General features: G+C 48.7%; 1 protein-coding gene across 2 annotated transcripts in view; it reads left to right on the top strand.

The window, feature by feature from the left end:
- SLC9A3 (solute carrier family 9 member A3) overlaps window positions 1-22,174 on the top strand; it is an 840,704-nt gene that overhangs the window by 794,287 nt on the left and 24,243 nt on the right. For both annotated transcript variants that reach the window (XM_085606775.1, XM_085606776.1), the window contains exon 15: window positions 180-287. In XM_085606775.1, coding sequence (XP_085462901.1) covers window positions 180-287 — 108 coding nt within the window. The remainder of the gene's footprint in view (window positions 1-179; window positions 288-22,174) is intronic.

The raw sequence follows: 22,174 nt of genomic DNA, 5'->3' as shown, positions 1-22,174 counted from the left end.
GTGTGTGGCCCCTCCCGCCCTTCTCCCTGGTGAAAGGACCCTAGAATTTCTTTGTGCATTCTAGACAAGAGTACAAAAATTACATTTAGTCATGAAGGTATATTTGCCCTTAAATTTGTCTATGTGAATAGGCCTGATGTGCTAATTTTTTAACTGATTATTTTGTTACTTTCTCTTAGAAATGGATTTCTCAGATCAAGAAGAGAATGTGGATTATGATTATGCAGATGGCAGAAATGACTTTTTATTTTCAATCAACAAGCAAACTCTTACAGACAACACATTTGGTAACATAATAAAGCAATATTTACCATCGTTTCATAAGATCTGTTACAGTCTATGTGCGGACCTAAACAATGAAAATAATATTGATATCATTGTAAAAAAGTAGCACAATCAATTTGATCAGCATGCATAATTGTTTTCTAAAGTCATTTATATTGCACTATATAAACTCCCAATAATTAGTGATATATATATATACATATTTCAAGACAGTACCCTTTCATCCTTTCAGGCTTAGAGTGCCAAATAAATTATGCAAAACAGAAAGTAAGGAACTCTGAGTGAGTATATTCCAAGTTTAAGCAGAGAACAGCTTGGTTGAAACTGTGCTAAGTCTATGCTTAAAGACTATTCTCTAAAAATGACAAAAGGCTTTGTCCATTTCTAGTGCTGCGTGGATGGTGCCAATCCTAAGCTTAAAACTTTGCTACAAAAACAGACTTTTAAGGTGAGCAGATTAAGAGTGTCGCTGGTGTTGTAGGGTGTCCATATAAAGAAGCTGCTCTCTGCCTAAACTTGGGAACTACCCAGAGTTCCTTGTTTTCTGTTTTGCATAATTTATTTGGGGCTCTAAGCCTGAACTGATATTGTCTTGACTTATACTGGGTGCTCCCTAGTGCCTTGTGTCTGGATAAAGTTGTATCTCTCTGTTGAGCTTTAACTAGAGCAAAATACATGTCAGGGGTTGCTTTTATTAATTCCAGCTTGGCTTGGATGGTATTTTACCAATCTAAAGCTGTAATACTGTGCCTGCAGTGGTAAAAGGTTTTTGTCATTTTTCATCTTTATATGGATGACACTGTGATAATCATATGCTTAAAACTGTTCTTGAAAAACAGACTTTTGAGTTGAGCAGATTGTGAGTGTCGCTGGTGTTGTATATGTACCATATACTGGAGCTGCTCACTGCCTAAACTTAGGAACTACCTAGAGTTTCTTGCTTTCTCTTTTCCATAAGTTATTCAGCAGTCAAAGACTAAAGGGTATTGTCTTGACCTACACTGGACAATACTGTACTTCTATGAAGAGTTCTAAGTAGAGCGAAACAAGTGTCAGGGGTTGCTTTTATCAAATCCTGGTTGGCTTGGATGGTATTTTACCAATCTAAAGCTGCAATGATGTGCCTAGAGTGGTAAAAGGTTTCTGTCATGTTTCAGTTCTGCATGGATGGCAATCCTATGCTTAAAGAATTTTCTGTAATATTTGCAAAAAGCTTTGTCCCTTTCTATCACAACATGGATGTCACTGTGCTAATCTTTAAGATAATGTGGCGTCGTTGCGCCCCAATCCGGCTGCACAGCGTTGCTTGATGCATAACATTAATGCTACAATTAATCCACCTAGTCAAAAGTTTTATTCAAATTTTATCCACAACTTTTCATCAGTTCATCATTGTTCATCCGGTCACATGATAGACACTTATGGTTAAATATTGTCCTTAATGCTGTGGACATGCCTCCTGGCCTTATCTTAAAGCATGGAGTTACCATGGATAATCTTTGTCACCCAATGCATTTCGGGCCTTTTTCGGCCCTTTGTCATGGGTTATCTACAAATTTAAAACACTTTTGCTTGACTCTTTCTTACATTATTCATGCTGATAAACATTTATTCAAAATGAGAAGAATGTGAAAAGTGCATGCCTCAGTTCGCCCCGTTCGCAACGTTTTGCCCGCTGAATTCAATGCATTTACCTCTAAATGAAATGTCTGCTCTATATTCCCCTCAACCTTCTCTCGTTTTTTTACCATCACTTTATACACACGCTACTCAATTCACATGTTTGAAAACATTGCTGTTAATCCAAATGTCTCTTTTAGCCAGACCTGCTAAAGCAAACCCTTACCTTGAGCAAACTTTTTGGCGACTGGTTTCATCCTGTTCTAAACCATTCTGAATACCCGGCTGTCTCACTCTATTTCACAAACCTGTATCACGACCCGCCCCTTCATACTCATTTCCTTTCCCTCTTGTTCTAATATTAAAACTCAGCTAGAAAAACATGCATTTGAGGTGAGCAGGTTCAGAGTGTCACTAGTGTTATAGGGTGATCCATCTAGCTAAATGTAGGAATTACCCAGAGTTCCTTGCTTTTTGTTTTGCATAATTTATGCTGCAATCTAAGCCTGAAAGGGTATTGTCTTGACTTATACTGGGTGCTCACTTGTGTCTGGACAAAGCCGTACCTCTCTGATGAGCTCATAGTAGAACAAAATACATGCCAGGGGTTGATTTCATTCATTTCAGATTGACTTAGATTGTATTTTACCATTCTAAAGCTGTAATACTGAACCTGGAGTGGAAAAATGCTTTTCTCATTTTTCAGCTCTGTGTGGATGGTATTGTCATAATCACGCTCAAAGGCTTTTCTCTAAAAGTGGCAAACGGTTTTGTCCCTTTCTATGATGAACAACATTTCTAGAGTGCAACATATTCCATGGGCATCACGGAGCTGTAGTCTTACTAGGCTACTAGGCAGTAGCTGAGAAAGAGATGAGAAAAGATTCCCAGAATCTCCTATGTCTTACTAAAGTGTAAGGAGCCAGGTTTTTAACGACTTTCTAAAAGGAAGATGTGGCTTTATGGAGGTAAGATAGAGAGTTTGACTGTTCTACAGCATTGCTGTCGCAACCAGAAAGGTTCTGCCTCCCCATTTCTTCTTCAGAACTCTGGGAATGATCACCTGATTGTCAGCTGCAGAGTGGAGATTTCTGGCTGTTACCTATTACTGGAACATGGCCTTAATATCTGCTGGACTTGCCGATTAGAGGGTTTTATGAACAATGCAGAGTGCCTTAAACAATATGTGCTTTTATGCTGAAAGCAATGCAGATCACCAAGACCTTTTGATGCAGACTGCCTCTTGGGTATATCCAGAGTGAATCTAGCTGCTGTGTTCTGCACCAGTTGAAACTTTGCAATGGCCAGCTTTTTGGCCTGAAGGAAGAGTATGTTACAATGATCTACCCTAGAGGTAACCAAAGCAAGCACAACATGCTTCCGAACCAGATGGATCATGTAAGGAAAACTTTTCCTCAACATTTTAATCATCCAAACACAAGTTGACACTGTGCTATTGAACTGGCTGTTCAATGACAGGCCACCATCTAGGATAATGCCCAGATTCTTCACTATTTGGCTAGCCTCAGTGGGGTACCTAAGGTCTACGGCCTGCAAGTGCTATTCCAGATGGAAGATTGACAGCCAAAGAGCAAGACCTCTGTCTTATCTCAGTTAAGTTTCAGGTAGTTCTTGCTCATCCATGGAGCTATAGCCATCATACAAAGATTGAAATTAGCTTCAAACTCATCAGAATCTTTGAAGAAGGCTGCAATAATCTGTGTGTCATCAGCATATGACGCAACCTTCAATCCAAAAGATCGAATAAGTTTAGCCAGTGGGGAAATATACAGATTAAATAGAGTAGGGCTCAGAGAAGAGCCCTAAGGAATCCCATAAGGCAGTGGAAAAGGTGCAGAATGGAACTGATTCTGAGAAACCCTCTGTGATATACCCAAAAAAAGCAGTCCTGCATTTTCAGAGCTTTATTCTTGATGCCCAGTGTCATCAAGTGCTCCATCAGCAGGGTGAGAGATATAGTATTGAAAACCATGGAGAGATCTAACAAGATCAGCGCTGTGGCCTTTCGATAATCGACCAAGTGTCTAATGCTGTCTGTTACTGCTACCAAGGCAGTTTCAATCCCGTGGGTGCTATGAGAGCCATACTGAGAAATTTCCAGCAGAGGGAGACATCCATTACAACGCGGTCTGTACACCGCAATATGTTTACAACGTGGCCATTACAACACAAGCTGTTACCATGACTTGCGCTGGATGGCGCTATACACTAAGGAATAGTATGATTTACTATTCCAACACCTTCCCTACTGTTATGTAGGCTGGAGTTGGAATAGTAAATCATACTATTCCTAAGTCCAGTGCCTTTAGCGCAAGTCTTTGTAATGACTTGAGTTGTAATGACTGGGTTGTAAATGTATCGCGGTGTAAAGACTGCGTTGTAACGTCATACATTCTCCAGCAGATCCTGTTCCTCTGCCTGCCTCATCAGAGCTTGATTGAGGTGTTTTTCCAGGTTCTTGGCTGGGACTAGAGGCAGCGAGATCGGCCTGTAGTTCTTGAGGTCATTTGGATCAAGATTAGGCTTCTTAAGTAAGGGTCTAATCACAGCCTCTTTGCAGAGACTTGGGTGCTGTCCTGCCATAATAGCAGTATTTATGATTGTTGTGACGGGGAGCCAGTGTGCCAGCTACTGAGTGCAAGGTTTAAGCAGCATATGGTTCCCTGGGTGATTCTGACCTTGATGTTAAGTAACAGTGACTCAGTAAGTTCAGGTGTTAGAAGTTGGAAAACCCCAAACAACTTCACTTGTTTCTCCTTAGCCTCTAAAGAAGCAAGAGGCCTTTGCAGTGCTTCCCTACAGGGACCCCTCTGCACCTTCTATGAAGTGCTGCGAGCATCCAGCTCTGAGTAGAAATTGGCAATTTTAGCCTGGAAGAAATCTGCAGACTTGTTGCAGATCTTTTAAGATCTCTCTACCTCTGAGCAGGCTGGTGGGGTGAAAGCTGATGGAGGAATTTGAAAAGCTCTTTGGGAAAGTTTTTCATCTCAAATTTTTTGTTACATTAGAGTGCCTTTTCTTCCTTATTGGCACGTTTTTATCCACTGGAGGCAAACTTATATAGGGCCCTCTCCTGTTCCCCATAGTGTTTCTGTAAATAAATTCCTGGTAGCAACACGTATGCCTAGGGAGCCACAGACTCCATAAACCAGGGAGCAGTTGGCACTTTCCTGTTCCGCTTAGATTCCCTTAGGGGAGCTACCAGATCAGCTGCAGTCCGCAACCAATCAGAGAAGCTTTCCGCCCCTTTGTCTACCTCATTATGGATGACACAGGGAGTATTGTTGAGGGACTGACTAAGGACTCGGTTGAGACCCTCCTCCAGTTAATGGACAGAGTCTTCGTGCCAGTTACATAATCCTCCTTCTGGAACAGAGGAGTGTCAGTAAGAAAGTCACAGCCCTAAGGTCTGACCAAGTAAGTTATTGTGCCTCCTGAACTGCTAGGTGAGTGTCATTGGTAAAGATTCTGTAGGAAAGTAGGATCTGCTTCTTATGGTTACCCCCACTTTTTGCTTGCTGTCTCACTGTTTTTGACTAGTCTGACTTGGAACCTGGTAATCAGGACCCCAGTCTATCTGCTTTCTCCCTTAAATTGACATACATGTACTTTAGTACATTCCAGATTGGATACTGGGGTACCCTTATTAGTCCCTAGTATATGGTACCCAGGACATAGGTGCCCCAGAGGCCTCCCATGGGCTGAAGCATGTATTATGCCACCCATGAGAGACCATGCAAAATGGAACTACAGGTCGGCTACTGCAACCTGTGTAAGCTGGTGCTTTCACCGCTTACTTTAGATATAGGTTCACTATATCTATTGGTCACTACACTTAAAACTTATAAGTCATCCCTATAGCAGGCCTTAACAATCCTGAAGGCAGGGTTCTGGGTTGTATGTGAGAGGGTGTCCCTGAATAAGCAGAGCCCCTCTGCAGCCTTCGGAGACCATTCTCCCGGGTTGTCTGTGACTCATCTGGACATATAGGTAGAAGTGCATAATAACTTCGTGGTAAAGGCTATCTCAAAAATGACTGCATAGAAACATTTTGTGTTTGGTATCAAACACCTTGGAATCATACCTCCACACCGGTATGATTCCACCCTGCAGAAGCAAGCTTCGTGGGGTCACTTGTCTAACGGGTGCCAGTCTTCTCGACCCCGACAGCACAAAATGGATGCTGCCGACCTAAGACAATTTCTGCCCTCCTGCTGCTGATCTAAGCTCGAGCAGAGGAAGACAGCACAATAGGCATCCTGTCACAGGGAGGTGTAACCACCTCCCAGACAGGGTTTAGTGTTTTGGGGCTGGGTGGGTGCACTCTGAGAGTGCCTTAAAGTCTGCACCTGGGGCACATTTGGTGTCCCTGTGCATAGTTCAGCTCAAAACAGTTATGGGAGCCATTGGCTCCTGCTCTGACGTGAAACTGGACAAAGGACATGGGTGTAACCACCCCTCTGTCCTGCCCATCCCCTAGGAGGGTCCCCTGAATCTGTCCAACCCTCTCCTGTGGGTACAAAAGGTCTTACCTGGCTGTAAGATTTTAGATTTTATGTGGACAAGATTCTACAAGCAGAAACCACTGACCTTCGACCGTCTGGACACTCTGGACTTCACTGGACCTATACTGGGCTCAACGTTGTCCCCCTTTTTGTCCGAAGTTTAGTTTGTGCCCTTGCTCCATACAGGCTCTGTGCAGGACCTGTGGTGCACCAAAGACAACTGAACAATCTCCCTTGGTGTGAAGGAGTCACTACCGTGCCCTAGCAGGCACCTTAACACAACTGACCGGTCTGCTGCTCCTGAGCTCTGAAGATTTAAGCAACACAAGAGGTGGGTTTCTGAAGGTCCCTGAGGTCGATCTGCCCTCTCAGCAAGTTTGAGGCCAGTATCCCTCTTGGGAACTGCATAACCCGAACCCCTGTGCAGCCGCAGTTGCATAGGCTTGTTGGTGTTTCCCGAGCTTGTACATTGGACTCCTCGTAGTCCTGACCCTGGCCAGTATTTGCACCAAAGAACTTCGGCCTCCTCACACCAAGTGCTCCATGGGCTGATACTTTGTAATTTTGCTTGAGGTACCCTCGCGACTTCTGGTCATTCGGCCTGTGGGTCCTCCTGAGGGTCATCTTGATTTCTCCGGGGCTTACCTGGTTGCTCCAGACGTGCCCTGACTTCCCATTGCTTGGTGAGTCCCCTGGATCTTGCTGGTCTATACCGTAACCTGTTTGACTTTCCTGCGTGGGTTGCTTTTGCCAAAGCTTGTTGGTGCTCCAGCCAGACACCAACCCCATAGCACTCGATATCCTTCATGGGACAGCTCACCTGCGGTTCATGGTTGTCCTTGATGTCTTCTGGTCCTCTTGGCTGCAGAGTCAAGCATCCCTTCTTCGCACCTGAAGCACCCGACATCGGTGGGCATTCGTCTACTGAGCCCCTGGTCACTCCGAAATGGCCCAGACTCTGTACCCTCTGCTTTCAGGCTCTTTCCTTCCAGAATCCAGGCTTGGATTCCACCGGACCCTTTTCACCTTCACGGCATCAGTACTTCTTCACAGCCCTCCATTGAGAACGACGGCGGTTTCGGACATCATTTCAGACCTATGCACCCGGCTGTGAGAAGTTGGCCTGATATATGATGTCACTAGTTCTAGTGTACACCTTGTATCAGTCCAAACAACCCTTATGGTGATTGGTTGTAAAGTCAACCTTATAGACCAGCTATCCTAGTGGTAGCATGGACAAGAGCAGTCTTAGGCTAAACTCTGTATGGCATGTGAAGCCAGCTGTTATACCATTTGCAAGTCCTCGAATACCAAATGAAAGGACACCACAACAGATATATATAAAAATAGGATGTATTTATTCTAGTCAAAATACCCTCAGCACTCTTTATGAGATTCGAGGTAAGTACAACACAGTATTATTTCAGCATACATAAGTCACACAGGTAAGTAATACAGTTAGGCCCTAGGGGCCACGCAAACCATATACTAAGTAAGTGGTATAAGAACCACTGTCACAAACACAGGTTAGGCCTAGGCCTAGGGAATCGCTGGGGCTACACTATACTACCAGTTTCTAGGCAGTGGGAGGCCCACGGGATTCAGGTGCAGAGTGGAAACACTCATGCGTAATGCGTTAAAGTCGATAGAAATAGTGATGTTTCGAAATTAAGAGTTTTAGGACACTTCGGAAAGAGCTAGGAGTTAGAGACTTGGAAACTAGACCCTAGGATAGTCAATACCCTTGTGAGCACCGGAGTACTCAGTTTACCTAGCCCACGGGCTGGGGGTGCATAGGTGTGAACTTGCGTCGGGTTTCGTCGTCGACTCCTATGGATGCCTGAAGAAAGGTGCTGACAGGCAGTCAGTGAAGAGTGTCTGGTGGATTCCGAGGTTGGAATCAAGGAGGAGGGTACCTGCAAGCAGAAGGGACAAAGTCTAGGTCACCAGCCAGGAGCCGGGAAGGAACCAGGCGATGTAGTGAAGATGCAGGTGAAGAGGTGAAGCTTGTCGCAGCAGCCATGGGTACCAGGAGGCGTCGAGGATGACCAGAACCAGGAGGCAAGCTGTCCCACAAGGGCTCTTGCCGTTGGCGGCGTCGTTGTCGAGTTCGGACCCAACAAGCCTTGGCAAGCGCAACCCACGCAGGATGAAGGATTCGCTTCTGTTGCAGACCAGGAAGGCCTGAGGTGCTTCTCTTTCACAGGGGAGCAAGGGCCAGTCTGGAGGAGCCAAACCAGTGGTGGAAAAACAAGGGTTCGTCGTCGCTGAGTTTACTAGCCAATGGGCAAGCAACCGGACAGACGGTCGAGCAGGAAAATGCAGAAGGGCCCCACGCAGAACTCGTGGAGTGTGGAGGGCTGATCTTCGGTGCAGATGGTGCTCGGGGTTGGAGCTTCTCAATCCCCAGAGCACAACTTCGAGGATGCCTCAGAAGCTGCGCTGGAAGCTAGTAGCCAATTTTCCCAGGTAGCCGGTCCGACGTCTCTCGTCGCCTCCACGGATCTCAGCTTTGCTGTGAATGTGGATCAGGGTCGGAGAAGTCTGGAAGTCAAGGCGCTGGTCAGGCTCTGCAGTCGGTTCCTCATAGAACTTGGGCAAAGCAAACGGCAGGTCGCTTGTTGGTGCCTGTTTGTACAGGGTGGCCACTCCTTGGCCACAAGGGAGATTCTTCAGTCTTCTTCCGTAGTCGAATGTCGAAGGTCCAGAGTTTCTGTTCAAGTTTCAGTTTTTAGGATAATCCAAAGTCCTAGGGACTCAGCTCCCACTCTTATACTAATCTGGGGGGCTGGGTTACCTGCTAGGTCCCTCCTATGGGTGGGACCAGGGAGGGGGGTGGTTACACCCCTTCCCTTTGTCCAGTTTCACGCCAGGACTGGGGCTGGAGTGCCCCAGCACCGGTTTGAACCGGACTATGCATGGGACACCTTGTGTGCCCCAGGCAGTGTCTCGTTTCTTTCATCCCTCCCTGCCCCAATACACTAAGTCCTGTCTAGGGTGGTGCTAGCACCTCCCAAGGCAGGAAACCTATTGTCCAAGCCTCCCTCGCTGGAAGGACTCCCAGCAGCAGGAGGTCAGACTTGTGTCTGTGGCAGCAGCATCCATTTTGTGATGCTGGGGCTCTGGTTAACTTTAACCGGGTAGTAGGTCTTCAACATGTCTTCTCCCTCTAGAAGGGAGGAATACTATCCTCATCGCCAGCAATGGTGTTGGGGGTAGTATTCCAAAGTGTTAGACACCTTACACAACATGTTTTGATAAAGCCAAACCATAGTTACCATAACCGCGAGGATTATAAGGCTCTTTAAGAGTATATGGTAGGCGATATCATAGAACAGCTATAAGGACATGGTTCCGAAAGCTGCAGACAGGCTCAGCTCATGCTAGAGCACCATCTCACATGTTACCAAGCACTCTGCCTTCAGGATTGTTAAGGCCTGCCATAGGAGTGACTGAAAGGTTACCCATGTGTCTATATATGAGGTAGATATAGGAATACTATACCTAAGCAAGAGGTGATTACACGACCTTGCCCCAGCTGAGGGATCAGCCAGTTGTGTCATAATGGGAGGCCAGCCAGGGGTGGCATAATACATGCTGCAGCCCCTGGTAGGCCTAGGGTACACCCATGCCCTGGGTACCTAAGGTACACTGTACAGGGCCCTAGAGGGTGATCCTTACCAATTGGGTTATGTACCTAAAGTACATAGTGTGAATTTAGAGAGAGAACAGCTGGGCTGTGGGTCTGATTAGCAGGCCCACAGCCACATCTAAGTCGAAAACCAGTGAAGCAAAAGCAAAAAGTGGGGGTGAACATAGAAAGCAGACCCTACTCTCCTACACAACCCCCCCCCCCCCCAAAACTTAGGGACATTAAACTAACCTTGACCAGTTGAGTCTTCATGTTCTAAGTGGAAATATCTGGAGAGTCCATCTGCATTGGCATGGTCAGTCCCAGGTCTATGTTCCACTGTGAAGTCCATCCCCTGTAGGGAAATGGACCACCTAAGAAGTTTGGGATTTTCACCCTTCATCTGATTTAGCCACAAGAGGGGCTTATGGTCTGTCTGAATCTTGAAGTGAGTGCCAAACAGGTATGGCCTCAGCTTCTTCAGGGCACAAACCACAGCAAAGGCCTCCCTCTCATTAGCTGACCAACGTTTCTCTCTAGGGGTCAGCCTTCTACTAATAAAAGCAATGGGCTGGTCTTGACCATCTATATTCAGTTGTGAAAGAACAGCTCCCACACCCAACTCAGAAGCATCGGTCTGGACAATGAACTCTTTGGAGTAGTCTGGACTTTTCAGAATAGGTGCAGTGCACATGGCCTGCTTCAGGTCATCAAATGCCTTCTGACAGCTTACTGTCCACTGAACTTTCTTTGGCATCTTCTTAGAGGTCAAGTCATTAAGTGGTGTCACAATGGACCCATAGTTCTTAACAAATTTTCTGTAGTACCCAGTCAGGCCCAAGAAAGCTCTGACCTGAGTCTGGGTAATTGGAGGAGTCCAGTTCTTTATGGTCTGGATCTTGCTCTCCAGTGGTTGAACCTGACCCCAACCTACTAGGTGGCCCAGGTACACAACCTTGCTCTGCCCTATCTGGCACTTAGTGGCCTTGATAGTGAGGCCTGCCTTTTGCAGGGCCTCTAAAACATTTATCAGGTGGACCAGGTGATCCTCCCAGGTGGAGCTAAAGACAGCAATATCATCAAGATAAACTGCACAGTAGTCATCCAGGCCTGTAAGGACTTGATTCACCAACCTTTGGAAAGTGGCAGGTGCATTCTTCAAGCCAAAGGGCATTACCACAAATTGATAATGTCCTCCTGGGGTTGAGAAAGCAGTTTTGGCCTTTGCACTCTCAGCTAGTCTGATTTGCCAGTAGCCTGCTGTCAGGTCAAATGTACTCAAAAACTTGGCAGCTGCCAATCTGTCAATGAGCTCATCTGCCCTAGGTATTCGGTGGGCATCTGTCCTAGTGACAGCATTGAGACCTCTGTAATCCACGCAAAACCTCATCTCTCTCTTACCATCTTGGGTGTGAGGTTTTGGCACAAGAACTACAGGACTAGCCCAAGGGCTCTCTGAAGGTTCAATGACTCCCAGCTCCAACATCTTTTGTACCTCAATCTTTATGCAGTCCCTGACATGGTCAGGTTGCCTGTAGATTTTACTCTTCACAGGCAGACTGTCACCAGTGTCCACCTCATGGGTGCACCAGTTTGTCTGACTTGGGGTCAGAGAGAACATATGTCTATAGGCCTGTAGAACTTGTCTGCAGTCCTGTTGCTGATGGTTAGTGAGGCTGTCAGAAAAGACCACACCATCAACTGAACCATCCTCAGGGTTCTGAGTCAGCAGGTCTGGGAGAGGGTCACTCTCTTCCTCCTGCCCCTCATCTGTAGCCATGAGTAAGCCCATGTCTGCCCTGTCAACAGCCTTTAACCTGTTGACATGAAGCACCCTGTGGGGGCTTCTGGGAGTCCCAAGGTCCACCAAGTAGGTGACTTCTCTCTTCTGTTCAACAATAGTGTGGGGTCCAGACCATTTGTCCTGGAGTGCTGCTGGGGCCACTGGCTCCAACACCCACACTTTCTGTCCTGGCTGGTACACAGTCAGCACAGCCTTTTGGTCATGCCAAGCTTTTTGGAGTTCTTGGCTTGCCTCAAGGTTTTTAGAAGCCTTCTTCATATACTCTGCCATCCTGGAGCGGAGGCCAAGTACATAATCCACTATATCCAGTTTGGGTTGTCTGAGAGGTCTCTCCCATCCTTCCCTTACTAGACATAGGGGTCCCCTTACAGGATGCCCAAACAAAAGCTCAAAAGGGCTGTAGCCAACCCCATTTTGTCGGACCTCTCTGTAAGCAAACAGAAGGCAGGGTAAAAGGATGTCCCATCCACGCCTAAGCTTGTCTGGTAAACCTTTTATCATCCCTTTTAGGGTCTTGTTGAACCTTTCCACTAGCCCATTGCATTGTGGGTGATAGGGTGTAGTGAATTTGTAGTTAACACCACACTCCTTCCACATTGCAGTCAAATATCCTGACATGAAGTAGGCACCTCTGTCAGAGACAACCTCCTTTGGAAAACCCACTCTGGAGAATACTCCAAGTAGGGCCCTTGCCACAACAGGAGCTGTTGTGGTCCTCAGGGGTATAGCTTCTGTGTACCTGGTGGCATGGTCCACTATCACCAGTATGAATCTGTGCCCAGATGCTGTTTGGGGGTCCATTGGTCCAACAATGTCTATCCCCACTCTCTCAAAGGGAACCCCCACCACAGGTAGTAGTATGAGGGGGGCCTTTGTGGTGCCACCTGATTTGCCACTGGCTTGGCAGGTGACACAGGAGCGACAAAACTCCTTGGTATCTCCTGACATGTGAGGCCAGTGAAAGTGAGGGAAAAGTCTGTCCCAAGTCTTATTCTGGCCTAAGTGTCCTGCAAGGGGAATATCATGGGCCAAGGTAAGAAGGAAGCCTCTGAAACTCAATGGTATGACCAACCTCCTGGACGCACCAGGCTTGGGGTCTCTAGCCTCTGAGTACAGCAGCCCTTCATCCCAATACACGCTATGGGTACCTTGAGCATTCCCTGCAGCCTCAGCAGCAGCCTGCTATCTGAAGGGTTCAAGAGAAGGACAGTCTAATTGTACCTGCCTCAGATCTGCCCTTGAAGGTCCCCCTGTCCCAAGAAACTCAACCTGGTCAGGTTCCAGTTCTTCTAGGACAGTTCCTTCAGGGCCCTCAGAATCATCCTCCCGTGAGGGCTGATTCTCTTCCTGAGGCAGGGGGAAGGCACAGCCTTAACCCTACTGCTCTTTCTCTTGGGTTGTATCTGGTCCATTGTCCCAGGATCCAGCACTTGTTCAGTGTTGCACTTTTTGGCCTGTGACCTAGTCACAGCAAGGACATGTGCATCTATTCCCAGCATTTCTGCATGGGTCCTATACTCCACTTCAGCCCACACTGAAGTTTCAAGGTCATTTCCCAACAGACACTCTACAGGAAGATCTGAACTCACCACAACTTTCTTGAGGCCTGTTACCCCTCCCCAGGAGAAGTTAACAATTGCCACAGTATGGGAGGTAGTGGCATTGCTAGCGTTGGTCACTAGGTAATTCTCACCTAGCATGATCTGTCCAGGGTCCACAAAGGCAGGTGTCACCATTGTGACACTAGCACCTGTGTCCCTGTAGGCCTGAGCCATTCTATTGTTGATTAAAGGAGTCTGTCTGTACTTGCCCAGGTTACTGGGACCCACAGTAGAGGACAAAGCTATGTCCCCATCACAGATCAGAACAGCCTGAGTGGGTATTCTGACTAGGCCAGAATCCACTTCAGTTCCCAGGGTCAACCCTATTACACCCTTTTGCTGGGAACCACCACTTACAGCTGGACTAGGGGGTACAGTTGCCTTAGGGGCAATGGTGGTTGGAGGCTTGTCCTTTTTGGTGCATTCACTAAACCAATGGGAATTGGACTTACAATAGTTACACCAAGGTTTCTTTTGGCCATCTTTCTTTTTATCCTTTTTGGGACCACCCTCCCCCTGAGCCTTTTGGGGGCCTGGGGAAGACTTCTGCTCTTTTGATTTCTGCTCATTACCCTTCTGCTCTGCCTTTTTCTGATCACCGCCCTGGTTCTAGTTTTTCTGCTTAACTCTAGTCCTGACCCACCTATCTGCCTTCTTTCCCAATTCTTGGGGAGAAGTTAGGTCAGAGTCAATCAAGTGTTGATGCAGCAGCTGGTTTTGACAGTTGTTAAGGATTTGCTCTCTCGTGATCAAATTATACAATCCTGTATAGTCCTTAACCTTACTACCCAATAACCAGCCTTCCAAAGCCTTAGTGGCACAATTTACAAAGTCAGTCCAGTCCTGAGTCTGTGTCTTCTGGGTATCCATGAACAACAACCTATATTGTTCAGTGGTTAGGCCAAACCCATCAATCAGAGCACTCTTCAGGACAGTGTAATTGTCAGCATCCTCATCACTAACTGTGAGGAGCTTGTCTCTACCTTTCTCAGAGAAGGAGAGCCACAAGATAGCTGCCCAATGACTTTGGGGTACCTGCTGTACTTTGCAAGCCCTCTCCAAAGCAGTTATCCATTTGTGGATGTCATCCCCACACTTGTAGGGAGGGACAATCTTGCTCAGGTTTCTATTGTCATAGGCCCTGTCTCTATCTTTAGGGATAGTGCTGCCACCAGTGGGTCCTAACCCACTTAACTTTTGCTCTCTGGCCAGAGCAAGTCTCTCTTTGGTAAGGGCAAGTTCTTCCCTTTCAATCCTCAGATTGACTTCCCTCATTCTGGCCTGATGCTCTTTTCTCTGTGGAGAAGTCATTCCCCTGTGAGAAGAGGCATTGGAGCTATTAGAGACATGGGAGTGGTTAGATTCCATGGAAGGGGATCTTACTCTCCTGTTCTCTGGTTAAGTCTACTTGAGGGTCTGAATGGAGGGACCCCATTCTGACTCCCATGTAGGCATAAGTTAGCCTGGCTAAGTCTCCTAACTTGGACCTGGCTGTCTACCCCATCTTCTGAAGTCCCTGCTGACTCATCTTGATCAGTATTGTGAGGGGAGTCTTCTGTAGAGGGCAGACCCTCATTGGTACCTAGGGTACCATCCTGGGAGGCTCTCTGAGCATCATACTCTTCTAAGATCTCCACTAGATAAATGAGGGTAGGATTTGAACCCTGTTTTAACTTTCTGGAGGTACACAATTGTCTCATCTCCTGAAAAGTTAGGGTATCATATCTAGAGGCTATCTTTCTAGGATATCCCCCTCCTGAGAGAGAATCATCTTGATCTCCTCTCAGAGACATGATCTAGTGAGGGTGTGGTGTGTGCCTACACTAGTTGTATCTACTAAAACCTCTCTAGTAGTTGTAGTCAGGGTGTGCTAGGCCCTTCAACCTACAACAACTAAGTTCAGTAGAACTTAAGTATTTATAAGCTATGTTATATGTACCTGACAAATATCCTTGTGATCTTTCAATTTGATATCTCAAGATTGCAATGGTATCACAACAGCAAGCTCAGATCCCAACCGCTGCTCACCAATGTGAGAAGTTGGCCTGATATATGATGTCACTAGTTCTAGTGTACACCTTGTATCAGTCCAAACAACCCTTATGGTGATTGGTTGTAAAGTCAACCTTATAGACCAGCTATCCTAGTGGTAGCATGGACAAGAGCAGTCTTAGGCTAAACTCTGTATGGCATGTGAAGCCAGCTGTTATACCATTTGCAATCCCTTGAATACCAAATGAAAGGACACCACAACAGATATATATAAAAATAGGATGTATTTATTCTAGTCAAAATACCCTCAGCACTCTTTATGAGATTCGAGGTAAGTAACACACAGTCTTATTTAAGCATACATAAGTCACACAGGTAAGTAATACAGTTAGGCCCTAGGGGCCACGCAAACCATATACTAAGTAAGTGGTATAAGAACCACTGTCACGAACACAGGTTAGGCTTAGGCCTAGGGAATCGCTGGAGCTACACTATACTACCAGTTGCTAGGCAATGGGAGGCCCACGGGATTCAGGTGCAGAGTGGAAACACTCACGCGTAATGCGTTAAAGTCGATAGAAATAGTGATGTTTAGAAATTAAGAGTTTTAGGACACTTCGGAAAGAGCTAGGAGTTAGAGACTTGGAAACTAGACCCTAGGATAGTCAATACCCTTGTGAGCACCGGAGTACTCAGTTTACCTAGCCCACGGGCTGGGGGTGCATAGGTGTGAACTTGCTTCGGGTTTCGTCGTCGACTCCTATGGATGCCTGAAGAAAAGGTGCTGACAGGCAGTCAGTGAAGAGTGTCCGGTGGATTCCGAGGTTGGAATCAAGGAGGAGGGTACCTGCAAGCAGAAGGGACAAAGTCAAGGTCACCAGCCAGGAGCCGGGAAGGAACCAGGCAATGTCGTGAAGATGCAGGTGAAGAGGTGAAGCTTGTCGCAGCAGCCACGGGTACCAGGAGGCGTCGAGGATGACCAGAACCAGGAGGCGAGCTGTCCCATGAGGGCTCTTGCTGTTGGCGGTGTCGTTGTCGAGTTCGGACCCAACAAGCCTTGGCAAGCGCAACCCACGCAGGATGAAGGATTCGCTTCTGTTGCAGACCAGGAAGGCCTGAGGTGCTTCTTTTTCACAGGGAAGCAAGGGCCAGTCTGGAGGAGCCAAACCAGTGGTGGAAAGTCAAGGGTTCGTCGTCGTCGCTGAGGTTACTAGCCAACGGGCAAGCAACCGGACAGACGCGTCGAGCAGGAAAATGCAGAAGGGCCCCACGCAGAACTCATGGAGTGTGGAGGGCTGATCTTCGATGCAGATGGTGCTCGGGGTTGGGGCTTCTCAATCCCCAGAGCACAACTTCGAGGATGCCTCAGAAGCTGCGCTGGAAGCTAGTAGCCAATTTTCCCAGGTAGCCGGTCCCACGTCTCTCGTCGCCTCCACGGATCTCAGCTTTGCTGTGGATGTGGATCAGGGTCGTAGAAGTCTGGAAGTCAAGGCACTGGTTGGGCTCTGCAGTCGGTTCCTCGTAGAACTTGGGCAAAGCAAACGGCAGGTCGCTTGTTGGTGCCTGTTTGCACAGGGTGGCCACTCCTTGGCCACAAGGGAGATTCTTCAGTCTTCTTCCGTAGTCAAATGTCGAAGGTCCAGAGTTTCTGTTCAAGTTTCAGTTTTCAGGATAATCCAAAGTCCTAGGGACTCAGCTCCAACTCTTATACTAATCTGGGGGGCTGGGTTACCTGCTAGGTCCCTCCTATGGGTGGGACCAGGGAGGGGGGTGGTTACACCCCCTTCCCTTTGTCCAGTTTCACGCCAGGACTGGGGCTGGAGTGCCGCAGCACCGGTTTGAACCGGATTATGCATGGGACACCTTGTGTGCCCCAGGTAGTGTCTCGTTTCTTTCATCCCTCCCTGCCCCAATACACTAGCACCTCCCAAGGCTGGAAACCTATTGTCCAAGCCTCCCTCGCTGGAAGGACTCCCAGCAGCAGGAGGTCAGACTTGTGTCTGTGGCAGCAGCATCCATTTTGTGATGCTGGGGCTCTGGTTAACTTTAACCGGGTAGTAGTTCTTCAACATGTCTTCTCCCTCTAGAAGGGAGGAATACTATCCTCATCACCAGCAATGGTGTGGGGGTAGTATTCCAAAGTTTTAGACACCTTACACGACATGTTTTGATAAAGCCAAACCATAGTTACCATAACCGCGAGGATTATAAGGCACTTTAAGAGTATATGGTAGGCGATATCATAGAACAGCTATAAGGACATGGTTCCGAAAGCTGCAGACAGGCTCAGCTCATGCTAGAGCACCATCTCACATGTTACCAAGCACTCTGCCTTCAGGATTGTTAAGGCCTGCCATAGGAGTGACTGAAAGGTTACCCATGTGTCTATATATGAGGTAGATATAGGAATACTATACCTAAGCAAGGGGTGATTACACGATCTTGCCCCAGCTGAGTGATCAGCCAGTTGTGTCATAATGGGAGGCCAGCCAGGGGTGGCATAATACATGCTGCAGCCCCTGGTAGGCCTAGGGTACACCCATGCCCTGGGTACCAAAGGTACACTGTACAGGGCCCTAGAGGGTGATCCTTAGCAATTGGGTTATGTACCTAAAATACATAGTGTGAATTCAGAGAGAGAACATCTGGGCTGTGGGTCTGATTAGCAGGCCCACAGCCACATCTAAGTCGAAAACCAGTGAAGCAAAAGCAAAAAGTGGGGGTGAACATAGAAAGCAGACCCTACTCTCCTACACCGGCTCCCCTGGGATAGGTACCTCGGGTACCACGGTATCCACGGGTGGGGTGGCTCTCCAACCTCTTATGTTCCAAAGGGCTTGCTCTAAGTCCTCCTAGAAGTGTACTTAACCCTTAACTTTCCAACAGCGACTTTCCCATAGAGTTGTACGGCGCATGCAGTCGTGTTTCCTCACTGCACCCGTCCTCCATGGGTTTCCTCTGTCATCACCTTGGGTGGTTCCTTGGAATCACAGCGATTCTACGGGCACTAGGCACTGTCTCTAGTCAAGTCATGATTGTTATACCACTATTTTAGTATATGGTTTGGTCTCCCCTGGAGTCCACTCTCTAATGTGCTTCTTACAACTGTTCTATTGATCATGTATTGTGTGCTTTGTGTCCTATCCTCGTGTAGAGGATAGTAGAAAGTGTTATATTAATAAATACATATTTATATATAACTATTGTGTGGTTTCCCTTCATTTAGTCATTCAGGAGGTGATATTCTGGTAAAACAAGCTGCTTTACATTCCTTCAAGATTAAGCCTGAAGGCTGCTGTCGACAGCTACCACTAGGATAGCTTTCTAAAGGTTATCTTTGACCTCATATATCATAAGGGTCGTTTGTACTGGTGCAAGGTGCCCACTTTAATTAATGGACAGCATATACCAGGCCAACTTCTCACAGATTCCGTTGCGGGTATGTCCTGCTGCGTGGGTAGGGACCATAACCTGCTGAAATAGGCCAGGGCAGGCAAGGGTTTCCTTAGGTAGTTTAACGTCAGAGTTGTCGGAGGCCTTCAGAGGGAAATTGAAGTCTCCCAAGACGATAATGTTGTTTTTTTTACCAGATATGACTAAATATATTTTGCAGCTTCTGCTGCACATGCCAGCCTTGGACCAGGAGGCCTATAGACTACGGGCCTCATTTATTCGTTTTTGCCATAGTGCAGCGTAGCAGGCCTTAACATAACATGTGTATTTGTATGCGCACGTTCAGCCATAGGTCTTTTGGCGCTGAATAAAAGATGTTTATTGTTTCCCAACGGTACTCATTTTAACGACCTCAGATGGATGAAAGGCTGAGTGGACCCACAGGGATTTGAACCTGTGACCATGAGGTCGAACACAGCCCCTGCAGTGGATGCATTAGTCCACTGAACCACCAAACCCAGCCTTGCTGGTGCACTGCCTTACAGCAAAAGAAGAGGGCAGGAATGTGTTGTATCTTTTAGATACAGCGTATTCCTGTCCTTTTCTCCTGAGCTGGCTCACAATGGGCTGCCATGCACCAATGCAGGCACCTTCGCACCATTGTGCAAGGGTGCCTGCGTTGCAGGGATGATTATTTTTGCACAGGAAGGGAAGCCTTCCTCTACAAAAACTATCACAAGAGTCTTTTTCATCTATGTGTGCTGCAGAATGCAGCACACATAGAAAGAGGAAAAGCTAGGAGAAATAAATATATATCTGAAAGAAACACGTTAGTTAGATTCCTCACCTTAGAATATCCCCAGGCGTCAGGCTGGATCCGAAAAGATTTTTGTAGCAATACCCCTTGCGCGTCGCTAGGCGTCGTCGGCAGCTCCGCGTCCGTCGTTGGCGTCGTGCGCCGGAATGACGTCGTCGGAGTACTTAGACGCCGCCCTCGCGCGCCGAGGTCAGTTCTTCTTTTTTCCGCGCCAGACAGCACTGATCCGGGAAGAGCTTACCCCTTAGTCAATTTTTGACTAAACTTTTTGACTCTTTTTGGTCTTCTGTCGACTCGACTCTGGTGCCGGTAGGATGCCTGGATTTAAGGCCTGTGACGCCTGTCATCGCCTGATGTCAGTGACGGATCACCATCGGCGGTGCCTTTACTGCCTGGGGGCCGACCACGACGCAGAGTCATGCCCCGATTGTCAGGCCTTGACCTCGAAGGCTAGGCGGGAGCGGTCCCATAAGCTTCTCGAGCTTCGGCACTCGGCTCCGCGCCGCTCATGGTCCCGGTCCAGGAGGAGGTCCAAGGACCGGTCACGGAGCCGCAGTCACCATCATCGCTCGTCGGGCTCGAAGTCTTCGGGTAAGTCGAAGCGATCAAAGAAGTCCAAGAGGCGACACCGCTCTTCGGACTCACCTCGCCGGTCGCGCGACTCGGCCGAGGGTCAGGGTGGTCCCACACCCGCGGCTCCGCCGGAGCCGCAGGAGCCGCGTCCGTCTCCATACCTGCCGGTCCCTGGGACTGACGTGACTCTGGCGGAGGTCAGTGCCTTCCTCTCGGCCATGAGGGGCCTGGCTCCGCCGTCGACACCTGCCGGATCTCTGTCGGCGCCGGTCGACCTCACGACGCCTCCTCCGCCGACACCGGTTCCACCTCCGGCACCATCTCCGGACGACGCTGTTCCCCGGTTTAGCTCCTGTCAGGACCCGACGCCGGCACGGCGCCTTCCGGCGCCGCACCCGACGCCGATGGATGACCGTTTCATCTACCGTCCGGCTCCGATCGTTCCTCCTGTTTATGAGGAATCGGATGACGGGGGCAACTGGGAGGGGTCTGAGGACCCTATGGCCCTCCAGGGTCAACTTTCACAGGACTCGGCAGACGAACTGGGGGATGCCAGTGGTCTGGACACTTCGCCGGACGCTGGCTTCATCTCTCCTCCGACTGTGGCTTCGGAGGAAGGTGCAGCGTTTTCAGTGGTGCTGTGCAAGGCGGCCGAAGCCCTGGGGCTTGAGTTGCCTGCTGTGGCCGTGAGGACTAATATCCTCACAGAGGTGCTTCAACCGTCAGCAAGCTCTACAGAGCCTCTGCTACAGTTCAATGAGGCCCTCATCGACGTTCTGCAGGGCACTTGGTCCAAGCCCTCCACAGTTCCTCCTGTGGATCGGAACGTGGCCCGGCGCCACCGCCCTGCTCCGGGCGACCCCAGTTTCCTGTCGCAACACCCCACCCCCGAGAGCCTGGTTATCCAGGCCTCCACTTCCCAATCCTCCTTCCCGTCCGCTCCTCTGGATCGGGAATCCAAGAGGCTGGAACAGTTCGAAATAAACTGTTCTCTTCCCTGAGTTTGGGCCTGCGGTCTTTGAACACCTCTAGCCTCTTGGACCGTTTCTCCCACTCTCTGTGGGATGCGGTGGAGGACGTGCTGCCACTGTGTCCAGAGGAGGCCTGGACACGTCTCTCCCAGGCACTTGCTGACGGGCGAGATGCAGCGCGATATGCCATACGGTGTGGACTTGACACCACGGACTCGCTGGGTAGGGCGATTTCCACCATGGTGGCGCTCCGGCGCCACGCCTGGCTGAGGTCCACATCTTTTTCGGGGGATGTCCAGAGTACCCTCATGGATATGCCCTTTGATGGCGCTCGCCTTTTTGGTGAGAAGGCGGATAGTGCGCTGGCTCGTTTTAAGGACTCCCGGGCTACGGCCACGACCTTGGGTCTCTCGGCCCCACGGCCGCACACTTCCGCCTTTTGCCCCTTTCGTGGCCAAGGAAGGGGCGCCTCCTCACGTCCGCCTCGCCACCGGCCGCAGAACCAACCTGCACGCGGTCGCGGACGTGGGTTCCGCCGTGGCGGTTCTAGAGAACAACGCGGTCAGTCCACATCCACCCCGGCAGCATCCGCCTCAAAGCCCTCCTAGTCCGAGCTTTCAGGCCCATTCCATGCCAGTGGGCGGCAGAGTTCGCCATCACCTGCTCCACTGGCGCTCCATCACTTCGGACAGGTGGGTGCTGCAAATCGTACGAAGGGGCTACTCCCTCCCCTTCGAGACGACCCCTCCAGCCATGCCACCGCAGTGCCACCGTATATTGGAGGATCACTTGAATCTTCTGCGGGAGGAAGTTACGGCCCTCTTGGCCAAAGAGGCTGTCGAGCGCGTTCCTGGTCCAGAAGTAGGCCGTGGTTGCTATTCCCACTACTTTCTGGTTCCCAAGAAGGGCAAAGGGGGCCTACGCCCTATCTTGGACCTCAGGAGCGTCAACACCTTCCTCC

This window comes from Triturus cristatus, chromosome 5_2 (genome assembly GCF_964204655.1).
Source record: "Triturus cristatus chromosome 5_2, aTriCri1.1, whole genome shotgun sequence".
Lineage (NCBI taxonomy): Eukaryota > Metazoa > Chordata > Amphibia > Caudata > Salamandridae > Triturus > Triturus cristatus.
Note: the sequence above shows the minus strand (reverse complement) of the source record. Positions and strands in the feature narration are given on the sequence as shown.